Source organism: Pseudogymnoascus destructans, assembly GCF_001641265.1.
Source record: "Pseudogymnoascus destructans isolate 20631-21 unplaced genomic scaffold scaffold_2, whole genome shotgun sequence".
Lineage (NCBI taxonomy): Eukaryota > Fungi > Ascomycota > Leotiomycetes > Thelebolales > Thelebolaceae > Pseudogymnoascus > Pseudogymnoascus destructans.
This window is the reverse complement of record NW_020167521.1, coordinates 1,099,532-1,122,415: the sequence shown is the minus strand read 5'-3', so window position 1 is coordinate 1,122,415 and position 22,884 is coordinate 1,099,532. Positions and strand designations below refer to the sequence as shown.

Sequence of the window (22,884 nt, the reverse complement as noted above, 5' to 3'; positions counted from 1 at the left end):
TCTCCCTCCAATGGTCCCCGAACCGCCCATGAGCAATGGTCGCGCGGCCGCCTTCCCCGCCGATTGGCCAATCAGCGTCGCTCGCTAGAAAGAGCTACCTTGGGGAACAGACGGCCCCGTTGAAGTTTCTCAAGGCTGAGATTCGGCAAGGGAATTATTCGCATCTGAACCGTCATATACCCCCCCTTTGCCTTCTCCTCATAGCGCGTACTTTTTAAACGATTTATAATTTAATATCTCAGATGGTTGAATATATTCGTTAATTTGGACGCTATGTTTTCTTCCGCTCTCAAGTCATTCTCCTCCAACATCTCCTCTAACTATGTGATCAGCTCGCAACCGTCAGGTGTCTCGGGCCCTTGGAAGATATTCGATGGCAAGAATAAGAAGACCTCGAAAGAGGTCTCTATCTTTGTCTTTGATCGCAAGGTGTTAGAATCGAACTCAGGCAGCTTGGGCAGATCCGACAGAGCCAGCGCATCGAGTCTCAAACGGTCCGTGGAAGAGGTGGTCGAACGGCTGAAGAAAGAGGCGTCATCGCTTGCGCGGCTACGACACCCCAATATACTCGAACTCGCTGAGCCAGTAGAAGACACACGATATGGTGGGCTGCAGTTTGCGACCGAACCAGTGACGATATCACTAGCGGGGTTGTTACAGGAGAAAGATGAGGAGGAGAGAGCAACAGGCGTTGGTGGGCGCTCAAGCAGATTCGTGAAAGAGGATAGCGAGGGGAATAGGAGGAGAAGAGACTTGGAAATAGACGAATTGGAAATACAAAAGGGGTTGCTACAAATCAGCAAGGCCCTTGAGTTTCTGCACGAGAATGCTGGGCTGGTCCACGGCAACTTGACTCCAGATGCTATATACATAAATGCAAAGGTATGCCCCGAATGGACAGCGTAAAGAATCTACCTAACGTGTTTCAGTCTGATTGGAAAATAAGCGGTCTCTCGTTTCTTAGCCCTGCGGACAACTCTGACAAGCCATCCTCTGTCACCCCTATATCTCTCTCAGAAGTTCTCAATTTAGACCCACGGCTGCCACGATACGTTCAATTAAATCTCGACTATGCTTCTCCGGATTTTGTTCTCGATACGAACCTTAATGTTTCCGCCGATATGTTTAGTCTGGGACTTCTCGTTGTTGCCCTCTACAACTCACCTCACGAATCGCCTCTTCATGCCAATTCAAGCGTCACAACCTACAAACGGCTCTTTGCCTCATCGGGCTCGATACCCTCCAGCAATAACAATTATATTTCATCTCGGCCAATTCCTAGAGATCTTACGACCAGTGTCCTCCCACGCTTAATCGCCCGTCGCCCTGTTCAACGCATGACAGCCCGCGAGTTCCAACAATCATCGTACTTCGACAACATCCTTGTCTCCACAATTCGTTTCCTGGATGCCTTACCGGCGAAGACGCCGACCGAAAAGGCTGCATTCATGCGCGGCCTTACGAAGGTGATCCCGAGCTTCCCCAAAAGCGTGTTGGAGAAGAAGGTTTTGCTAGTTCTGCTGGAGGAAATGAAGGACAAGCAACTTTTGAGTCTGGTATTGCAGAATGCATTCAAAATTATTGAACTTTTGCCTAGTGCTAAACGGTCCTTTACCGAGAAAATGCTGCCTCGCCTGAGAGAGATTTTCTTGAGCGGTGCCAAGCCTGCCGCTTCTGGGACCGCAGGAGCCCCTGAACGTGATACTGGGAAAGAGGCGGGTCTGACCGTATTACTGCAAAATATCAATATTATCACCTCCAATTGCTCGGGAAAGAACTTCAAAGACGGTTAGTAACAGTTGGACTATGGCAGTGGAGCTTATCGCTGACAAATTACAGAAATACTACCGATAATACACCTGGCAATAGAGTCACCTACCCACTCTATCGTAGACGCGGCCCTACGAAGTCTTCCGGTGATAGTCCCTGTGCTTGATTTTAGCACAATAAAAAACGAGCTGTTTCCAGTCGTCGCGGCGGTATTCAGCAAAACTTCGAGCCTGGGTATCAAGGTCAGGGGTCTTGAAGCTTTCGTTGTTTTATGTGGCGGCACAACAGACTCTATTGCCTCCTCTGCTGATGATGGCCTGTCCGGATTCGCGCCGCAAAATGGCAAGAAGAAAGAGAAATCTGCCATCAGCGCCCTAGACAAGTACACCATGCAAGAAAATATCATTCCTCTCATCCGTGGGATCAAGACCAAAGAGCCTGCTGTTATGCTCGCAGCTCTCAAAGTTCTACAACAGGTTAGTTCTGAGGCAGACACGGAATTTATCGCTATGGATATCCTGCCTATTTTGTGGAACATGAGTTTTGGCCCGTTACTGGATCTCAGGCAATTCCAAGCCTTCATGGACTTGATTAAGAGTCTAAGCACCAAGGTAGAACAGGAACATACGAATAAGCTCCAGGAACTTTTGGGCAGCAATTCCGGTATGAAGAATACTGCAGGTAACGATGATTTCATGTCCTTCGGCGACCTCCCAGCAGCATTCTCATCAAATGCAAACGGCGGCGAAGACGACGACTTCGAGCGTCTCGTGACCGGAAAGTACACTACTAGCACAACCGCGAGCAATGCAGTAGCGGATGGCGGCTGGGACGCAGCTCCCAACGCTCCCGCAAAGCCTGCTCCTCCAGCTGCTCCCACATTCTCATGGTCGACCACCCCCTCCCCATCCCCTGGCCCATCATCCCCGGGTATTGGCTCTATGTCCGCGGCCACGAGGCCACAAGCTCCATCTCGAACCATCACTCCCGACCTCTCGCGCTTCGACTCCCTCCAGCCATCAACAACACAGTTCTCCCAACCTCTCCAGCCTGTTTCCTCAGTCTTCATCCAGCCACCAGCAACCCAAGCGTCGGTCAACTGGCAAACGGCCGCGGCCCCCAGCAGCAGCAATATATGGGCCTCCTCAAGCCCAACGTCAACAAATTCATCATTTGCACCTATGGTCCCCGCGCAACAACAACGGCAGACGTCGTTTCCGGGAACAACACCTAGTATGAGCACCTCCATGGGCAATCTTTCTATGTCTCAGCAGCAAAAGCCAATAACCCCCTTTTCCCTTCCTCCGCCGCCAACCTGGTCACAACAGCCCCAGCAGCCGATGCAACAGCAGGGCTGGGGCGCGTTTAGCTCTGCACCACCACAAGGACAGGGAGGCTCGCAAGGTCAAGGTGGGCAGCAGCCTGGGCAGAAGAAGGGGTTAGATGCTTTTGAGAGCTTGTTATAAAAATAGGTTATGATGGTATTTATTTTGGTAGATATAACTTAGGGGATTTAGATAAATATGGGGTTAGCGTGATGCATTGTCTTTGAGCGGCAAAAAAAGGCGCTGAAGTTTGGCAGCGTGCTTCGGTCGGTAGTCGAATTCGAGGACACTTTATGACAGATTCGGGAAATGTGATCATGTTTGGTGGGGATTGAAAATGGTGTTCGGTTGTGCCTACTCTCTTCTCTATCGACTGCCCGAGAGGGATCGGTCTGGGATTGTCCCCATCGCAAATGCAACGCCTCAATGGCAATTAATTGCCATTTGCAAGCTCCACGATTATGTATTGACTTTCTTACTTCTTCAATGATCAAGACTCTATTTTGATTTCACCTGGGTGGAAATATACAGTGAGCAGATTTCTATTTTCTATATTTTGCAAGATCGCTCTTCCGCTTTTTTACTTTGATGAACGATTGCGACCTATTTCTTGACTTCACTTTTTTTCAAGCTCCGAGGTTTGGTCATCAGCTTCGTGATTACTGCAGATGATCCCATCCCACCTCTCCTACTTCTTGCTCGTATTCTTTATAATACCCAAATACACTTCTACGGTTTTGATCTTCACTCAATTCATCAAGTGAATACTTATATATAGGGCTCTTGAAGACCAGAAACGAAGCCCTGCACGCTTGGTGAGCTTTTGTGCTTCTGAGGCTTTTCCTAACTGGCAGCAGCACGCAGAAGTGTCAGGGCTTGTGAATTTAACCGCGAACACTCGAATTCAATGTAAGTTATTTCTTTACTTGTCAATTGGTTTGCCACTTGATATTTTATATATTCAGCAACTTCTCGTTATTTCATTTACAATTCATACCTGGTTTAACAAGATCAGCTGGATATATTCCATAATCGTGGGGTGGTCTTTCAGGAGGGCAGCAAAGTTGAAAACATCCCCGGTTGGAACCCGCTGTCGGGTCGGCCACTGCCACTTTCAGTCCAAGTTCTTCGTGGTTTGGCGGAACGTAGTATAGTCCGTGGTTCTGAGGGACTGAGCTCATATTGAACTGTTTGCAGGCAGCCCTGTAAATCTTTTTGAGTTCCTTCGGGTCTCTCGGATTTTCGGAGTCTCGGAGCATCTTCCTCCAGTCCTGTAACGCATCACGAGTATCATGCACATGGAAGGTGAGAGATCTGGGCACTTATAACTCGTTTGGGCCTCTTTACAAAGCAGTTTGGGCCGTATTTCTCTAAGGCGATCTCACGTTCCTCACTGTGTCTAAGATTTTCTGCTCTCAAAAAATGCTATTAAATCAGAGGAAGACTCTGATGATGACGGCTTCGAGTTCATTCACTCTGCAAAGCCCTCGCCACTCAAGATTGAAGACGAGATGAGCTTACATTCATCGGGTCTAACAAGAGACCTGAAGTTGAATTCATCCGCTCCGTCAAGCGTCCGCAAACGATCGATTTGAGCCAGCTGCCGGACATGGAAGATCCAGACAGTGTGTTCCCGTCCATGGAGGAAGGTGGTTTGAAGGAAGAAGTCAAGTCTGAAGATCCAACTGGAGCTGAAGGCATGGAGAGCGTCCCCGTCTTCGAGGGACAAGCTGGGCCACAACAACCTGAGGCGCGCTCGCCATTCGGCCCACTTTCTCCAAGGAGAGGTCAGACAGAACTGTCTTCTCTGTTCGTCCGACAGAGCACAACTTCACGCCGCTCTTTCTCGAGCCGCGTCTTCGGATACTTTGGAACCCCAAGCTCGGAGAGAAAGCGAAGCATTGAAGATGAAGACGATGACGATGACGATGACGTTGTGGCCCGTCCAAACCTTAGACGTCGATTGTCGTCTATCGAAGCCGACGAAGATTAGATGGAAGAGTGAAACATATTTATGAATTTACGACGTGGTCAATTGAGGAGGAAATCATACTCTATGAAAACGTGGATATTTGACGGCGGCGATTCGGGAGATGGGAAGGAAGAACAAATATATATTTTATGGGGTTTATGAACATTCGGATCACAATACTTTTTATGATACCTTGCGATGGAATGGGAAGAGAGAGAAGATTTGCAGTTGAAAGCAGAAGCATTTGCGGAGTTATGGCCTCGAAGAAAGAGCTAGGCAAGAGTGTGGACACTGATAACTGGTCCCTCTCAGGAGCTCAAAATATAAATAGCCATTTTGAAGTTATAATAAATCAATTTAACTTCATCTCTGGTTATGAAAGTGAAGTTGATATGTTCGGTTTAATTGTGGCATATACGGGGCAACCTTGGCCAACTATGTACATAGTATTAAAGCTTAAAAACCCCGCGGCTCCACTAGCGCCAATTGTGCCAATTGTGGGTGATGACGTCAATGTTACTGTTGTGAGGATTTTGAACTTGGATGAACACCACCTCAAGAGAATAATGTGGAAGCTTCAAAATAGTGACGGTTTTACAAAATAGGCCTTCACTGAAAAGATAAATGGTATTACCTGGGACGGTCATCAGGTCGTCCAATATAATAAAGCGGCGCGATGGTTGAGCTTCCTACCATAGCACTAGCACAAGCATCGACATTACGGTTTCTTAAAAAATGCGTGCTGAGGCTCAGAGTTTGGAGCTTCGACTAGCTCAGCTTTCGGCTACTAAAATACGCTATAGGTACACCGTTTTCAGGAGCAAGGTCCCTGAAAATGGTAGTCCCTATATGTGGGCCTGGCCATTGCAATGACGGCATGACTCTAAAGTTACCCTGATGCAACGATGCAAGCTACAAATATGAGTAGCTCCCCCCTTCTGAGCACAGTCTATACACAGTGAAGCTTCATTTTAATTCAATTGAGCTGTGTTTGCAAGATTCCGATATTCTCACCGCATAATATCATACTTCCCGCATTTTATCACATCTTACAATCATGATGGCTTCAAGAACTGCCATTAGGTCGGCACGTGTGCTGAAAGCACCAGCAAGGGCCCCAATTTGCTCCAATGCCCGCCAAATCAGACTACAATCGACTTTGACGCCACAACAATCCTCGCAAGTGGCATCGAACGTCGGGGGTGGTGCTGGCAGTGGAGTCGTTGCCGGAATCGCAGGCGGCGCCCTTGTCTTTTCTCTCGGATACGGATACTACCATTACAGTGGCGCAAAGACCATTGTCGATGGCGCCGCAGCAACCAAGAGGCAGTTCCGAAACATCACATCCTCCATGAAAGACTCGGCTCCTGAGCCGAACGAGTTATTAAAATGGTTCCGTAGCACCGTTACCTCATACGCCGCGTTTATCCCCGGGGCCAAGTCCTACGTTGACGCGGCTTTCAACGATCTCGATAAAATTGAGCAGAAGCACCGCGGCAAGGTCGACGAGATTATCCGCGATGCTTACTCCGATATGAGGGAAGCAACCAAGGGCGGGTTGACCATCGAGACCGCGCACAAGACCTGGGAAATCCTCCAGAAGCACCTCAGCAAGGTGACTGAGCTTGCCAGCGAAGCATCGGGCGAGATCTTGGATAACCACCCTCACCTCAAGGAGAAGGTTGGCGGCAGCATCGATCAGCTAAAGCAAATGGCCGACTCTTACGGACCGGAAGCTAAGGAGCAGGTGAACAAGACATACGATCAGATTAAGGATATTCTCAAGAATAGTAGCGGCACAGACGCGGCGGACAAGATCCGCAAGGTTGTTGAGGAGAACATTGAGAAGCTCAAGGGAATGGGCGACCAGGCGTGGAAGAAGGGCCTTGAGAAGGCACAGCCTTACCTTGATAAGAACCCCGAGATCAAGAAGGTCATTGAGGAGAACTCGGATGCGCTTAAGCAGGCGAACTTCTCGGAGCTGTTTGAGAAGATCAAGAACGGCGATGTTAGCGATCTGAAGGAGTATGCGAAGAAGGCTGGTGAGAAGGTGAATAGCCCGGGCGTGGGGAAGAACATTCAGGAGTATATCAACTTGATTCCTGGCGGTCAAGAGATCGTGCCGAAGTTGCACAAGCTACATGAGGCGGTGAAGAAGCATGGTGGAGAGGCGGACAAGATTGCCAAGGAGGCGTATAAGGAGATTGCAGAGATCCTGTCGAAGAAGGCTGATGAGGTTGAGGATCTTGCGAGTAAGGCAGCGAATGATGCTAAGAAGTAAGGGGTTGGTGTTTAGTCCCTGGAGTTGGCACGCGGAGGATGGGGAGGATAAATGACTGTAGATAATATTCGCATAGTCTCGGAGTCCTGGATATTCAAATGTTCAAATATTCACGTTCAATGGCTCTTCATGAATTACAGAACTCATTGCTAAAGCTTCTTGTCTGGGCTTGTCAACTCTCGTGATCGTATTATAACATGTGAGAGACTGAAGATATCATAAATGCTAGTGTGGCCCAACGCAACGGCTTCACATGGACTGCCAGAAGCACCTAAAATGAAAGCATAGAACAACTATGCATGAAAGTAAAGAACATTAATCACTATAGGCTGTATTTTTTTTAAAAAAAAAAATACTAATACATATAATTCAACAGGGCGGGACGGGGTAATTATAGCACTGGCGGAGGCTTTTCGGCCTAGAGTATCAGGGTTTGCGTGGTTTTTGACCATGGATGTTTCGTATGACGAACTCGCAACTCACATCAGAATTGATATTCAGGAGGTCCCTTGGGATTCAACTAGCAAGGTCTGTGTACGTTCTGTAAGTCAGTCGACAATGCGCTTCGAGTGACTTCGTCATCTAGGGCTCCTCGAAACACATCCCACGTCTTCCCGAGACAAGACTCATCGCCCAGTATGAATTCAAGGCTAGATCTTTCCAGTCCTCTCTCGAACAACAAATAATCAAATAACAAAATCCCAATCTTCTTAAATAAAATAATTCCCAATACTCCAAACCCATTAACCCACAGCCTACACCAACTCTGGTCCCCCAGTCCGCAACCCCCTTGGCCGCCCCCAGCCCGACCCAAAAAGCACCGACCACATCGCAAGCGACAACAACAAATCCCCCAAAACACCCACCCTCCGTTTGCCCACCCTCCCTCCCAGAAACCTCACAACAACACCGTCCCGCAACACCTTCCACATCCCCAAACCCGCTCATCACAGTCGCCTCATCTGCGCGATCCTCACCGCAAAATCTCCACGTCCCCAGTCCCATCAATCCCGTGAGTCCCCCTCCCCGCTGGGGGCGCCGATCTACGCGCTGGCGTTATCACCGCTGCGCCCTGCCTCCAACACCCACCACAACACCTTCCACAACACCTTCCACAACACCTTCCACAACAGCTCCCCCAACCCCACCTCCTCCTCTCTTCCACACCCCAGAGCAACCGAAACTAACACACCCACCCAGATCTCCAAAAATGGCCCGCGAAACCCGCGCCGCGACCGGCAACTCGCGCCCGCGCATCTTCGAGGCCCCTCCCTCGCCCGTCGCGCCGCGCAAGCGCGCTGCGCCCAAGCCGAAAGCCAATACGACTGCGAAGCGCGCGCCTAAGAAGGCTGCTGCCGCGGGGAGCAAACCGGTGGGTGTGAAGAAGTCGGCGGCGGCGCCGAAGGCAGGGGCAGCTGCAGCTGTTAAGGCGAAGGTGGAGAAGGTGAAGAAGGTTGTGGAGAAGAAGGTTAGTTGGGTGGTGATTTTTTTATTATTTCTGTTTTCATATGCGGGGTTTCCTTTAGTTTTGTATCTATTTATGTGTTTGCGTATCATTGGGAATTGGGAGGAGACGAAGGGTTTCTTTGTGATCGATGATGGCGTGTGAGAAGGGTGCTGGATCGATCATACTTACCATATACCTCCCTCTACCCACACTAACACACCCACCCCACAGGCTGCACCAGCCAAGAAGGAAAAGGCCCCAGCGGCACCCAAGACCGTCGTCGCGAAGAAGTAGACGCGTCTCTACCCGCCTCATGGACACCGCACCGCCATCACATACAAGAAAACGGAAGGCGGACCGAGGTTATATAAGGGTTGGAATGGGTTATCCCACTTCATCTTCCGTCTAAATGACTTGTCTATATCTGGCTCTCTCTCTGTCCTTTTTATATTTTCCTTTTTGTGCTTTTTCGGAGCCGGGTTATGGGCCTATATCTCGCTTTTCATGTGCTCCTCTTTCGATGTTTTCTATTAAGGTTTGGGCTGAGGGAGCGACTTATCAGGGTTTTTTATGGGGAGGAGCGTTCGAGCAATCGGGTTATAGTAACGTTTATTGCGATTTGCTAGATTTGGTTTAATTATACCTGTCTAATACGTCCCATGAGGCCTGCTGCTCATCGCGCTACTTACTATACTGTAACACCTTACCACCACCAATTGGTATGCATCCACCCCTACTCTAATCAACCTGCGAATACCCAATATCCCCACTCACCCTCCCCAACTCCACAAGCCTCTTCCTCATCCCCTCCGCCACCTCCCTATCCTTCCCCTCCATAGCCCCAAAATCAACCTGATCAACCCACTCCCCACACCCATGCTGCAGCACATTCCTCGCCCTATCCCTCCCCCCCTTCACATGTCCCATACTCCCATGCAGCGTTGCCCTCGCCTTCCCCGCATCATACACACCGCGATGTAGGATATTATTATTATAAAACACCGCGTCACCTGCCTTCAACTGCACTACCAGCTGCCCGGGCATGTTATCCTCGTACTCATCTGCGCTCCTCTCTGCGTCTGTCCGCGGCCTGGCGTGCGTTCCCGGAACCACGATCAGCGATGCGTCGTCATAAAGCGCCAGGTTCCACTGCGCGTGCCACGCCGGTTTGGCCAAGCGCTCCGTCTCCTCCTCTGCCGTGGCAGTAGGCGCGATGTCATCCCTATGCCAGCGCAGCGCAAAGGGGTGATCAGGGCGCACGAGGAGGTTATACAGCTCCATGACCAGATCATCAGTAGAGCACTGTAAGAGCTCCGTCACGACGGCCAAAGTGCGCTGACTAAAATACGAGGAGGTGAAGAGAGCGGAGGGCGGGAGTTCGGGGTGCATTAGGTGCTGCACGCCCCAGATGCCTTTGTCGAGGTCGGCGGCGGACCAGGGGGGGAATTGCTTGGGGAGAGTGCGGATGTAGGGCCAGTTGCCGGCGCGGGCCTGGGCGTCGACGGAGGTGGTGGCGGTGCGCAGGGTGGTGAGAGCTTCGGGGGTGAGGAGGGAGGGGATCACGACGAAGCCGTCTTTGTTGAGGCGGTCGAGGAGTGGGTGGGGGGAGCCGGTTTGGGCCGACATTTTGAGGGCTGGTGGGGGGGTCCTGGGGGTGGTTTTGCTGAGGGAGGAATAGAGTTTATAACATGGGTTTGGCTTGAAGATATAAGGCTGAGAAGGCTGGAGGGGCGAGGCTCAAGGTGCCGTAGTTGGGAGATGTAACGTAGCAATCGTGCTGTGGAGAAGGTTAGCCCGAGCCTTAGAGGCAGAGGGGAAGGTGGGATGAGGGGTCCATGGCTCTCAGGGGGCCTCGGATCTCGTTAGTAGGTGACGTTGTGTGATCTCTGTGGGTAGTTCTGGTCGTATTTGTGTGGAGGTTTTGATGGGCATGTCACAGCAGGGCGAGGTTGTGGTAATGTTGCATAAAATGAGGTTGCGATAGAGGAAGTGGGGTTGGTTGTGATAAGTTTGCTCAGGACCGAAAATGCGGGGATGATGCGGGACGAACGCAACTTGGGATCGGAGTGCTCGTGCCGGCTAAAGGTCGGAGGGGAATTGATCTTGAAGTTAAAGTTGATATGTCTCTTTGATTCTATTTCTTGACCATGTCCGATCCTTTTGCAACTAGCCATCCCTATGCCAGCGCAGCAATATAACTTCTCACCACCGTCATCTCTCACCACCACCATTTCTCACCACCGTACGTACTTACGCCGAAACAGGAACCAGTAACACGACGAGTTTATGGCATATGCTCTTGAAAGTTTTAAACGGTGGGATAGGAAGGACGGTTGGGAATTTTCGGATAAGAAAGAGAGCATTAATTGCGAGTACAGGGCCGCCAACACCGAAGAAGAGAGCTCCTATTGAGTGCCCGAAGACGACACTAAAAAGTTACGAGCGCGGCAGGATCAGACTGTCTTTGGGTCTCTCGGAACAGAGCCAGGGGCGGCAAGTATGCGAGAAAGCAAAAAGAAAAAAAATGAGCGGCGCTACAAAACCCCTTTCTTTCTCTCGTGATCCTCTAGTGCTACCTCTACCACCTCAGCCGCCTCCATGGTCTTATGGGGTTGCTGCTGACGATGCGGGGTGGGCGTGATTTTGGTCGGAATGGTCATGCTACCAAAAGTTGGAGTATTGATACTGAAATTGAAGCTAATGGAATTATATTCCTTGGAAGCTGACTCCTTGGAAGCCGACTCCTTAGAAGCCGACTCCTTAGAAGCCGACTCCTTGAAAAGCTATTATATGCCTGTCGTATCGTCATACGGCCCCATACTGAACATAATTCCTTTCTAAAGGTTGAAAAGCACATCCAACGTCTCTAGCCGGGCGATCAATGCTCTAGACGAATTGAACAGGCAACGGGGTATTTAAACAGCGACGGCGCCCAGCCAACAACCGCTCCTCACCCAATTCACTCGGTTCCAGGCGTAGATCCCACGGAACATCTTTACCGTACAACAAACAATCAGATCAAATGTTCGCCGTTTGTATAGACTGCTATATACAGTGGTGAACCAGCACGTACGATGCTCGTACGTGCTCACCACCGCCACCTCCCCCCACCAAATTTACTTCGCAAAGCGACGTCTGCATCAAACCACCAAATCCCAACCCAATAGTGGAGTTAGGTGGTTTTCGTGGTGTTTTAGAGTCAAGAGCTTCGAACCGCCAGCATCAGTATCACTTCCGTCGAGAAAGATCAGGTGAAATTCGACGCATATACATTACACTATATCCCCTACCTACCCCCCCAATCCATCCTTCCCCACCCCATGTATGCCCCCCAAGTAAAAAAAAAAATATTATATACGTACTACCTATCATTGTAGTTGGTATGTATGCGCGAAAAAATCATGTCGTATGCTCATCAAATGTCCGGCCTCAGCTGCCTTCCATCCTTTCCATTCGTAATCCATACAGAAAAACAAAATCCAAAAAAACGCCGGTATACGAATATGACAAAAAGAGGTGCTGTGCTGTAGTGCCTTTGTATATGCAGCAGCCTGGGTTTCTCCAAATCCGAGATTTGACCCCCACCTCAAACCTCCCCCTCCTTCCTCGATCTAACTCCACCCCCTCCTCCTCCCCTTCCCCTTCGGCTCACTCTCACTCATCACCGACCCCGGCCTCTCCCCCCAATTCCCCACCTTACCCCCCTTCTAATAAACCCCATTAGCACTCACACTCCTCCTCCCCCCCTCGACACTCAACCTCCCCTCCTTCCTCGCCTTCAACGCCATCTCCGCCAGCTCCGCCGGACTCGGCCCCCTCCACTGCGGCGCCATAGACGGCAAACTTATCCCCACCGGCGTCGTGAACCCCGCGCTCTTCGCCGACAGGACGGCGGGGATCTCGCCAGAGGATCCGACGGGGCCCATAGGCATGGGACGCTTGGGAATGTCGATTTGTTGCCCGTCTTTCGATGAGCTGGAAGACGAGGACTCGCTCCAGAAACCGAGGATGCCGTGCTTACGGTTCCGTCCGTTCATCAGCGAGGGTGGAGGGCCGATTTTCTCGCGCTTACCTTTCATCAACGGACTCTGCCTCGCCGCTAGCACCATCAGCGACGGGACAGGCGGCGCCATGCGAGTCACCAGCACCTCTCTCCTCTCAGCCTCTTGGGCCCGCTCGGCGGCGCGTACCTGGCTGCGGGCGCGCGCGAAGTTGGAGGCGGATTCTTCGTCCATGCCGATGAGGCGGCCGGTGCGGTCGCGGCGGGGATGGTTGCCGCTAGGTGGGGCCCTGGCTGGTGCGGCTGGCGCTGGGGAGATGGCAGAGGCGCCAGCGTTGTAGGGACTCTTCCCGAGGGAGCTGGTGATGGTGCTTGCGTTTGTCATGTGGCGCTCGAGGTCGGCGCGGGGGGCTTTGTTGGTGCTTTTTGGTGGGGGGGACGAGAGGGGTCTGGGTGATTTTGTGGGGGGGGTGGGTGTTGGTGCGGGGGCGTAGTAGGACGGGGCAGCTGTTACGAGTCGGATTCCTGGCATAGCGGGAGAGGACTGGCGGCGGATTGAGCGCTGGACTTCCTCTTTTGTTGGAGGGGCGGCGGGTTTTGATTCCGCTTCCGTGGGCTCGACGGTGTCGGGCATTGTTGTTGTATGTTTCAATCCGGAGGAGAACCTGCTTGCGCGCTCTTTGAACGTGAGAGAAAGTCGTTTTGGCACGGGCGGGACTTTTGTCTTCTCCAGCTCGTCAACCTTTTGCACCATGATGGGAACTTCGGAGCTCAACTGGGTGCTGTGTCTCTGCCACTTCTTCTTGACGGGGGTAATCGCGTCTTCGGAATTAGCACGGCCTTGAGCTGCTAGCGAATTTGGGCGAGCTCGAGACGACTTTTGTAAAACTTTGCCTGGAGACCGGTGCTTGGGAGATGTAGGTGCGGATTTGCTGGTAGATTTGGCAAGCTCAGCTTCTGGTTGGGACTCCAATGAAGCATCCACGTGGGCAACCGTCGTTGGGATCGGGGGCCGCGGCATCTGACTTCGTTGGGGCTCAGATGGAGCTGCTTCCACCGGCGGTGGCACTATTGGTTCTGCACGAGATTCTCCAGCCAACTCGCTCGGAGCATGCTGCGTCCTCCAATAGTCCGTTTTGGGGACTCTAGGTTTAGAAGACACCTCAAATTCAGCTGGTCGAGCTACCTGATAACCATCAAGTTCAGTAGGAGACTCCGAGGCATTCCTCAGTTTCGACAGTGACCCGGATGGCTGCACCGATGCCAGGGAAGTATAAGAGTTATACCCACTATCGGGGACAGCCAACGGTTCAAGACGTGCGTGCGTCGAGGTATACATTGTTTGCGCAGGACGGCGTTGCGGCATGGTTTCGACAGCAGGAAAGTACAGCTCGTCGTCTTGCCTTCTCGGGGGTTCAGAAATAGGGCTGCGCCGATCGGGCACTCCAAGCTCCGACTTGGCGTCCTCAAATACTTCAAGATGTGACCTAGCGTCCTCAAATAGTTCGTATTCCTCAGATGTGCGTTTAGATGAAGTTTCCAATCTAGGGGTCGACGGCATTGATAAATCAGCAGTGAACAAGCTGGGAAGGAAATCAATATCCAGTCGGTAGAACTCAGCAAGCTCGCTAGCACCGCCGGGTATCTGCGGTGCCGTTTCTAGACGCTGCGACGACGCTCTGCTGATTGCCAGGACGTCTGAGTAGGCTGATTGCTTTGTTGCCGTGCTTGGGTTTCTGGAGAGCGGGTCAACGGTGAGTTGGTCTGCAAGGTTGACTGTGATTTCTGGCTCCCTGGGTTGTTTGACTTCATGCGTCTTCCCTTGTTCCCACGGATGCCGTGCCAAGCTAGCGAGGCTCATTGCTGTCGTCCGTAGAGAGACATCGTCTGCTTCACTATCTGCAGGTAGTGCCCTTCGCGCCTTTGGTGTGTTTGCCGCATTTGGTGTCGCGACACCATTCATGATCCTAAGGCTACCCAGCTCAAAGCTACCAATATGCCTCAAATCCGTTGGCGTGCTCATCCTCTGCGTGCTTGTGATGTCTTCTCTAAACCGCCGTTTCTGGAGCGGTGCCAACATCTCCAGGTCCTCTACGGGGCTTTCGCTTGCCTTAGCCTGGTCGTAGTAACTATATATTTCCTCCTCACTAGGCAGTGTTTTTGACCTTTCGAAATGGTGGGTGAATGTCTGGCTGTATTCCGGTTCAGCTGCTGGTTGTCTCCGTGCCTTCGGATTTTGCTTCTGCAGCCGCGAAGAACGTGACCCTTTGCTGGCCTCGCCCATTCTCGTTGCAACGCCGGGCGTGAGGTGGGAGCGGCGGCGAGCTGAGTGGGAGGTATAGTTTTCTGGTTGAATGTGCACTTGTTCTGTTGAGCTCATGCGGGCGGATCGAGCGGGAGATGTGCCCGATCTCATCGAGTAGCGGTTAGATGCATTTGAGTCTCTCGAGTCGACACTTGCATTTCTCGTCAGGATAGCTTCTGTTTCGGCAAGGTGCTGGCGGCGCAGGGTATCATTTATTTGAACAGCGGATGATGTTTCGGCAACAAGGGAGAGTCGAGCTTGTTGGTATCTTATATAGCTTGGGGATCTGTGCAAATCCGGTGTGCTGGATCAGGGGTTAGCTTTCTGCATATCGATGTTCTGTATACCGTTGTGCGGCTGAATGAAGCGTTTGAATAAACTTACCTGTCAGTTACTGAGCATTGACTATCCGTAGGCAGATCCTGAGCATAACCTGCAAGCCCCAGCTGCGAATATCTACGCAGCGGATCCGAATTATCCAACGCCTCAACTCCACCATTGTCGTCTAAGATCCATTTATCCTCTGGCCTACCCTGGAGCACTATCGACCCAGGCGTGCTCGATTTGCTTCGAAACAAGCTGCTCAGCCTCGACGCCCTCTTATCCCTCTCTTGCTGCCTCCCACGATCCAATCCAGAATCTCCTCCCACATCTTCTGTGAATGGAAGGTCTACATCAGATCTCGCAGGAACACTGCTCGATCTTCTCTTCCCCCTCGCATGAACACCCGCTAGCGAGCTCTTCCTCGAAACCCCGCCTCCAGGCACATCCAGCAGATTATTCGCTGACGTATTCGTCCTGGGCTTCGATAATTTGTTCGGTTTTTTCGACTTAGTCCGCGGCTTCGCATTCTTTCGTTTTGGCTCAGCCGGCATCTCCTGGGCCGTCTTCCCGCCGAAGATAGATGATATGAGACCCATCTGTGGGGATTGGGGGGGTCAACGAGAGTATAGGTCAAAACCAAGAGATCATTGCAACGCCATCGATATTTCTTTCTTCGAGCTCGACTTCGCCTGTCGGTGGTAGGTAGTGGAGGTCTTAAGGGTGGCAATGACGTGTGGGGGAGGCGACGGATCCGGCAGTAGTTGTTTTAGCTGAAGAGCCAATCCTCATGCAATGCAGTGCTCATATGCTCTGTATACGTAAAGGTATGCGCTGGGTCAGACAGCGAGGAAAGCACGAGGGGTCACCCAGCATAAAGAGGTCTTGGGTGGCAGATCACGGCAGGGAATCCATGACCGTTGGGGGGGTTGGGGGGTTGGGGGGGGGGTTGGGGTGGGGGGGGCGTGGTGTGGGCTCTGTGGACAAAATCAAAAAATGTCTTAGATGTACTCCGTAAACAGAAGCGTATCTCCGTATTGACTATGGCACAGTATGCGTAGTCCGACTAGAGCGTTTTTATATTCCGCAAGCCCCTAAAGCGCAGGTACCTCGTTACCTGCGTGGGTACATTAAAAGTGGGACCATTTACGCAAGAACTATGCGGGGTTACGCAGGAATCCCGCCTAGTTGGTGAAGTACCTACAGAGTACAGAGTACAGTACGAGTACCTTGTCTAGCTGAGGTACGAGTAGTGGAGTCAACTAACGCGGGTACCGGCCACTTAATGTTCCGTGCGCCAGGCGCGGATAGAAGTCCGGCATCGCATAGGGAAGTTATGTGAAGCCGGACTTGTATCCGCGCCTGGCGCATCCCTTAGGGAAGATGAGGATGACATAACATTGCTCATTGCTGACCCAAAAACCATAATCTCAATATACTCAATGTGGAGTAGAAACCGCAGAAACTTGTACACTCATTGTCGTCAAAAGCGTACCGACTCTCCTGTTGTGCTATCCTGCACTATCTGCACTATTGCACTATCTGCACTATCTGCACTATCTGCACTATCTGCACTATCTGTAACTATCTGCACCCAAACTCCGATGCATGTATCCTGCCCTATGGCATCCCCACCTTCCACTTCTCCCATGAATCGCCTGGGAAAGACTTCATCTCCCTTTGGACTCGCTCTTCGGCTCGCCGGATGCCTTGGTCTCAGATGCTCACCGGGTCGACCCTGTCCTTCCATGGTGCCCAACTGATAGGAGAAGAATCAAGACTTACTGGCACCAGCAAGACTCTAAATTTAAGCAACGCCCGTCATGGGGACCACCCGTGCTACAGCGTTTGAGACCCCTTCTCCATTCGACTGCGGCCGGGAATCCCTTCGTTTTCTGCGGCGACTCTAGTGCTTCCCACAACTTCTCGTAGACCCTCGCTGCTACGAGAACTACCAGTATCACATCGCACCAGTGCTACTGGACAGCGAGTATGTAGGACTCCAGTCCCCCCCTCCCACACAGCCCCTCCTCCCTATTGCAGAGATAGTCACGACTCGTTGATGTGGCCTCCAGCGAAGAGCACTAGTATAAATATAGGGCAGATGTTCTTTATAAAGTCCTCTCGAAGTTGGCAACGACGGCGGTGGAAGTTGGCTATCCGTTGTCGCACGCTTTTGACGTGGCGGTTGGTGGGACAAAGGCTTGCTTGGATACTGACCGAGGAATACAAAAGCCGGCACTGCATGGCTGTAGAATATGCACATAAGCCTTTCGCTACAAGTGATTATAAGTAGGCCTATAAGCATATCTCAGTACACCATGGGCATGATGTGGGACACCGAAATTGCGTGAGATGGAGTAGAATATCCAGAAACTTCTCCTATCATCATTGCCGTTTTCCCGAAGCCTTCGTTTTCAAACCACCTCACCTCCAAGGTACACAGAGCAGCACTGTGCAATGCACGCCTTCTTTTTTTTGGGGGGGACATATTGTACGCCTTTCAGTGCATGTTCCCATTCCAAGCAATCCGGAAGTAAACATCATCAAGACCCCCAGCCTATCCCAGCCTTGCACCTAGCCTCGCGCTACTAGGGGTGCGTGCACCGCGGCTAAATGTCTCCCTCACGAATCGCGCCAGGACACAATTCCGCGGTACCCCCACAGACGCGCGACCTCAAGCCATCACCAGAGTCGATTGACGACATCACCACGCCGTACCATGCCAGTCCCACACTAAGCGCGCAAACATGCATTTCATCCGACCGGCGTGGCTGACGCACAGCGGTACGTCCCTCGCCTCCCACCGATGCTTTCCCTGGTGCCCCCAGTACAAGGAGCCATATAACTAACTGAGGTCCAGGCGAGCAGAAGGACTTCGAGGTCTACTCCTGTCACGTCTCGCCCGATGGAAGCCGTGTCGCGACGGCGGCCGGCGATGGCCATGTGCGCATCTGGAGCATGGAGGCTATCCGCAATGCGGCGAATACAGAGTACAGGGGCCCGAAGCAGCTGTGCCATATGAGCTACCATAGTGGCACAATTCATACGGTCAGGTTTAGCCCCGATGGCCGCTGGCTGGCTAGTGGCGCCGACGACAAGATTATTTGCGTTTATCACTTGGAGAAAGAGCCCCCGGCGCATGGGGCAAGTTTCGGTGAGTTATATACAAGAAACGAGGGGCGGGGCGGAATACAGGAGAATGGGGAGATGAAGTAGGGAGATGGGCTAATAATCATCCAGGCACCAACGAACCTCCGCCAGTCGAAAATTGGAAGATCCTCAGACGTCTCATCGGACACGATAACGACGTGCAAGACCTAGCATGGTCCTACGACTCCTCGATCCTGGTGTCAGTTGGCCTCGATTCCAAAATCGTGGTGTGGTCCGGTCATACGTTCGAGAAGCTGAAGACCCTTTCCGTGCACCAAAGTCACGTCAAGGGCATCACCTTCGACCCCGCGAACAAATACTTCGCAACGGCGAGCGACGACCGCACCATCAAAATCTTCCGCTTTACATCCCCCGCGCCGAACGCCACGGCGCATGATATGGTGAATAATTTCGTCCTCGAGCATACCATTGCGAATCCGTTTAAATCGAGCCCTCTCACTACATACTTTCGTCGCTGTTCGTGGAGTCCGGATGGGAACCATATCGCTGCTGCGAACTCGGTCAATGGACCTGTCAGCTCTGTGGCGATCATTAATCGCAGTCTGTGGGATAGCGATATCGCGCTCATCGGCCATGAGGGCCCGGTAGAGGTGTGTGCGTTTGCTCCGAGATTGTTCAGCCCCAAGGCGCAAGGGCCGGAGGATACGGATGCCAATGGCTTCAGTACGCAGCCTTTGACATCTGTGATTGCCTGTGCTGGTCAGGATAAGGCGTTGACGGTTTGGAATACGAGCACGTCGAGGCCGCTGGTCATTGTACAAGACCTTGCTCAAAAATCTATTTCCGATCTTGCCTGGACACCGGATGGACGGACCCTGGTCGTCACTAGTTTAGATGGGACTATCCTTGCTGTTGCCTTTGAACTCGGAGATCTGGGCTATGTGGCTCGGATCGAGGAGAATGACAAGGTGTTGCAACGCTTCGGCGTTGGCCGGAAGGGCGTGGGCGTTATTGAAGACGTCGCAGGTCTTCGTCTAGAGGAGCGGAGTAGAGCCGGAGAACTTCGCGGAGCTGAATGGAGGATGGGTGCGCTGATGGGCGATGGAGCTACTGAGGCGCGCCCGGAAAAGAACGAGGTTTCGGTCACAAACGGTGATAGCAAGGCTGCTGATAGTAAGGGGGCTTCAACGCCTGCAACAAATGGGACGGACAAAGATGCCGCGCCTACACCGCCGGCAGAGGAGACGAATGCTGCCAAGATCGAAGCAATGAAGAAGAGAGTAACGATCACGAAGGAGGGAAAGAAGAGGGTAGCTCCCCTCTTGGTATCATCCTCTGGCACCGGGCAATCTTCACTACCGCAATCCCAGCTCATGGCAGCAAGCTCAAGCAACGCCATAGGTGAAGCCCCCCAATCCATCCTCGACCTCTCCAAGCCCTACGACGGCCTCCCCTCCGGCGGCCTCGCATCCATGCTCCTCGGCAACAAGCGCAAAGCCGTAGTCCTCGAAGGCGGCGACGACGACGAAACCGGTAGCAAACGCGTCAACGGCACCAGCACCAACGGCACCATCCCGATCATGCGCAACGGCGTCGACGGCGTCGAACCCGCCACCGCAACACCCACCCGCGGCCAGGAAGTAACCCCCGAATTCATCCGCCCCGCCGTCGTGGACCCCGTCATGTCCGTCTCGCAGACGCGCCTCTCCGTCCCGAAAGTGCGCACGCACATCCTCCGCTCCCTCAACCGTGGTGGCCTGCCTACCACGAAACCCCTCTCCAATGGCGCAGCACCTGACGACGCCGCGAAAAATGCGGACGATGTCATATTCGAAGCCCGCAATGACGCGCGCACAGGCGCACACGCCAATGAACCTACACGTATCACAGCCCTCAAGCGCTCCGCAGTTCTCTGGCAAGACTTCCTCCCCCGCCCCGTCCTCCTCGTAACAGGAAACAAGAACCTCTGGGCCGCCGCCTGCGAAGACGGGTCCCTCTACGTCTGGACCCCCGCCGGCCGCCGCCTCCTCAACGCCCTCGTCCTCGAAGCCCAGCCCGTCATCCTCGAATGTCGCGGGTGGTGGCTCCTCTGCATCACGGCGGTGGGAATGTGTCACGTCTGGAACATCCGTACGCTGTCGTCGCCGCATCCGCCTGTGTCGCTCGCGCCGGTGCTGGATGCGGCGGTGAAATCGCTGTCGGCGCATACGGTGCCGGGGCCGGGGATTACGTCCGCGCATCTGAATTCGACGGGGAATATTGTGGTTACGCTCACGAATGGAGATGGGTTTGCTTATGCGCCTGCGCTGTATGTGTGGCAGCGCCTCAGTGAGGCTTGGTGGGCTGTGGGGTCGCAGTATTGGAATAGTAATGATTCCTCTGTGTCTGCTCTGCAGAGCACTGCCGTCGGCGGGCCGTCTACCTCTTCCGCGCCCGAGACGCTGGTGTCTGCTGGTATAATCCCGCACTTGGAGCGCCATACAACGGCGGAAGTACTGCTCAAGGGGCGCGCATACATGCTCCAGCGCCTCGTCAAGGGTGTGTTACCGCGCCCTGGCTTCGAGAGGTTCGAAAGTGCAGTTAGTGTCGCGCATCTGGAGAATCGGGTGGCGGGTGCCCTGGGGCTGGGGGCGAGGGACGAGTTTAGGTTGTATCTGTATATGTATGCGAAGCGTCTCGGAGCGGAGGGTGCGAAGGGGAAGGTGGAAGAGCTATTGAGGGGGTTGTTGGGGGGGATTCTTGAGGGCGGGGAGGGGGAGGGGGAGGGGAAGGGGTGGATGGCGGAGGGGGATACGATTTGTGGGTGGGATCGGAGGGAGTTGTTGAAGGGTGTTGTGTTGATTCTTGGTATGTTTGTCCCGTCTCAATCTTTCGTTCTGAATCAGAAAAGTAACCATCCCCGCAGGCAAATTCCGCGACCTCCAACGCGTCACAGTCCAGTACGCCCGCGTCCTAGACATGGTAGACGACGAGGACGCGATGGAGTCTACTTGAGCTTACTTATCGTTTCCACTGGAGTTTGCACGGGTCCTGGTTTTGCTTTGCTAGGTTGCTCTTTTTCTTTTGGGGTGGGATGATGACTGTTGTACGATATCACAATGAGTTTTTTTTTTGGTGCGGGCCGGGGGGGGATGAAATGGAATGACTTGTATTTTTTTGGACGGGCGATAAGGGGGGGGTATTGATAGCTGGCTGTATATCGCTGGGGATTATGGGGAATGAGAGATAATTTAATTGCAGTCACATTATCACTCGTACCGCCCAGAAGGTCTAAATCTGGATTGACTTTGCGCTGAGTGCTGAGTGCCGTGGTTGAAGCTAATATAATATAATATGACTTCTTCGCTTGACTTAAAGTAAAAAACGGCATGCACTGAAATTTCGATCGTTACCCAAATGTCACCATTGCTGATATACGAGAAGCTCAAAGAAGCCGTTCTTAAGGGATGGCTGGAGTTACCGGAGGTTGCTGCTGTCGTTACTGTCATATTGCTCTTGCTGCCGCTGCTACTCTTGCCACCACTGTTACTCTCGTTACCCCTTTTACCCGCATTACCGCTTCTACTCAGACTTCCCACGGGCAGGTAAAGGCCTCGGATCACCAAAAACCATCACCACACGACGGGGGACATCGAGTTGTTTGATGCCAAGCACGGCACTGTGGCTCGAAGATGGACGCTGTCATTGCAGGGCTCGGAGAAGGAGAAGATCTCGGGGAGCTGCGGTGCGCTCGACTCTTCCTACTGTGATAACTTGTGCTGTGCTGGAGTTTTCTCGTCGCCGCTGCTACTCTCATCTACCCGAAATGCCGAATTGGCTGCTGCACGAACCTCTGGAGTCAACTACTCTGCTGCTCTTCGCTGTCCTTCCCTCAAAATTCTGGGCAGAAACATAATCATTGTGTATACATCTGATTGAGTGCGTCTTGAGAAATGTCTTCGTCACTTGGTCCTTATTACCTCACTCCCGAACGTGCTTTGCAGCTTTGATATAGCGAGGAGAGTTGGAATATTCCGACGGCGCTTTATACTGTACGAATTCTTTAATACTTTGTTCATACGCTAGTTTATTGATCTCAGGGCAAGCATATAGTTAGTTGGTTCGGCATTATGCCGTCGACGTCCATGCGTGCGTGCGCATGGAGATAAAGAGCTACGGTGACTTTCGGAGCTGGCAGACAAACAAACTCTCACACGGGCAACAATTCAAATCGATGAAGTGAGACCCTCGAGCAATGCGATTCATGTTAAGGATCTGGATTGCCACTTCTTCAACAGCTCATTAGCTTCCCCTACGATGTCGACCTGCACTCCAACCCTCCCTCGAGTGGGCAGGCGGATACTCTTACT

At 52.4% G+C, this 22,884-nt stretch overlaps 7 protein-coding genes across 7 annotated transcripts; 5 read left to right on the top strand and 2 right to left on the bottom strand.

Moving 5' to 3' along the window:
- Window positions 1-69: 69 nt before the first annotated feature.
- VC83_00997 (uncharacterized protein) lies at window positions 70-3,630 on the top strand. Its single transcript, XM_024464683.1, has 3 exons — window positions 70-882; window positions 930-1,788; window positions 1,840-3,630. Exons 1-3 carry the CDS (start codon window positions 274-276, stop codon window positions 3,234-3,236), a joined length of 2,865 nt encoding a protein of 954 aa, XP_024327522.1. The 5' UTR covers window positions 70-273; the 3' UTR covers window positions 3,237-3,630.
- Window positions 3,631-4,704: 1,074 nt separating this feature from the next.
- VC83_00996 (uncharacterized protein) lies at window positions 4,705-5,088 on the top strand (the record flags this gene model as incomplete). Its single annotated transcript, XM_024464682.1, has 1 exon — window positions 4,705-5,088. The coding sequence occupies one exon, from the start codon at window positions 4,705-4,707 to the stop codon at window positions 5,086-5,088; it is 384 nt and encodes a 127-aa protein (XP_024327523.1).
- Window positions 5,089-6,124: 1,036 nt separating this feature from the next.
- VC83_00995 (uncharacterized protein) lies at window positions 6,125-7,348 on the top strand (the record flags this gene model as incomplete). The annotated part of the gene is made up of 1 exon (XM_024464681.1): window positions 6,125-7,348. One exon carries the CDS (start codon window positions 6,125-6,127, stop codon window positions 7,346-7,348), a length of 1,224 nt encoding a protein of 407 aa, XP_024327524.1.
- Window positions 7,349-8,237: 889 nt separating this feature from the next.
- VC83_00994 (uncharacterized protein) lies at window positions 8,238-9,399 on the top strand. The gene is made up of 3 exons (XM_024464680.1): window positions 8,238-8,360; window positions 8,549-8,816; window positions 9,027-9,399. The coding sequence occupies exons 2-3, from the start codon at window positions 8,559-8,561 to the stop codon at window positions 9,087-9,089; spliced, it is 321 nt and encodes a 106-aa protein (XP_024327525.1). The 5' UTR covers window positions 8,238-8,360; window positions 8,549-8,558; the 3' UTR covers window positions 9,090-9,399.
- On the bottom strand, window positions 9,400-10,856 carry VC83_00993 (uncharacterized protein). The gene has a single exon (XM_024464679.1). It carries the CDS (start codon window positions 10,419-10,421, stop codon window positions 9,534-9,536), a length of 888 nt encoding a protein of 295 aa, XP_024327526.1. The 5' UTR covers window positions 10,422-10,856; the 3' UTR covers window positions 9,400-9,533.
- Window positions 10,857-12,502: 1,646 nt separating this feature from the next.
- On the bottom strand, window positions 12,503-16,303 carry VC83_00992 (uncharacterized protein; the record flags this gene model as incomplete). Its single annotated transcript, XM_024464678.1, has 2 exons — window positions 15,485-16,303; window positions 12,503-15,404 (listed from the first exon to the last, which is right to left on the bottom strand). The coding sequence occupies exons 1-2, from the start codon at window positions 16,018-16,020 to the stop codon at window positions 12,503-12,505; spliced, it is 3,438 nt and encodes a 1,145-aa protein (XP_024327527.1). The 5' UTR covers window positions 16,021-16,303.
- A 1,868-nt stretch (window positions 16,304-18,171) lies between these two features.
- On the top strand, window positions 18,172-21,790 carry HIR1 (HIR complex subunit; the record flags this gene model as incomplete). Its single annotated transcript, XM_024464677.1, has 4 exons — window positions 18,172-18,208; window positions 18,285-18,578; window positions 18,665-21,382; window positions 21,441-21,790. 4 exons carry the CDS (start codon window positions 18,172-18,174, stop codon window positions 21,527-21,529), a joined length of 3,138 nt encoding a protein of 1,045 aa, XP_024327528.1. The 3' UTR covers window positions 21,530-21,790.
- Between the last annotated feature and the right edge of the window lie 1,094 nt (window positions 21,791-22,884).

What these genes read in the sequence shown, in the direction of transcription:
- VC83_00994 (XM_024464680.1), top strand. Translation starts at nt 8,559, where the DNA reads ATGGCCCGCGAAACCCGCGCCGCGACCGGCAACTCGCGCCCGCGCATC. An exon ending in AGAAGGTTGTGGAGAAGAAG is followed by an intron (nt 8,817 to 9,026) that starts GTTAGTTGGGTG and finishes CCCACCCCACAG; the next exon opens with GCTGCACCAGCCAAGAAGGA.
- VC83_00993 (XM_024464679.1), bottom strand. Translation starts at nt 10,421, where the DNA reads ATGTCGGCCCAAACCGGCTCCCCCCACCCACTCCTCGACCGCCTCAAC.
- VC83_00997 (XM_024464683.1), top strand. Translation starts at nt 274, where the DNA reads ATGTTTTCTTCCGCTCTCAAGTCATTCTCCTCCAACATCTCCTCTAAC. An exon ending in CTATATACATAAATGCAAAG is followed by an intron (nt 883 to 929) that starts GTATGCCCCGAA and finishes AACGTGTTTCAG; the next exon opens with TCTGATTGGAAAATAAGCGG. An exon ending in GGGAAAGAACTTCAAAGACG is followed by an intron (nt 1,789 to 1,839) that starts GTTAGTAACAGT and finishes GACAAATTACAG; the next exon opens with AAATACTACCGATAATACAC.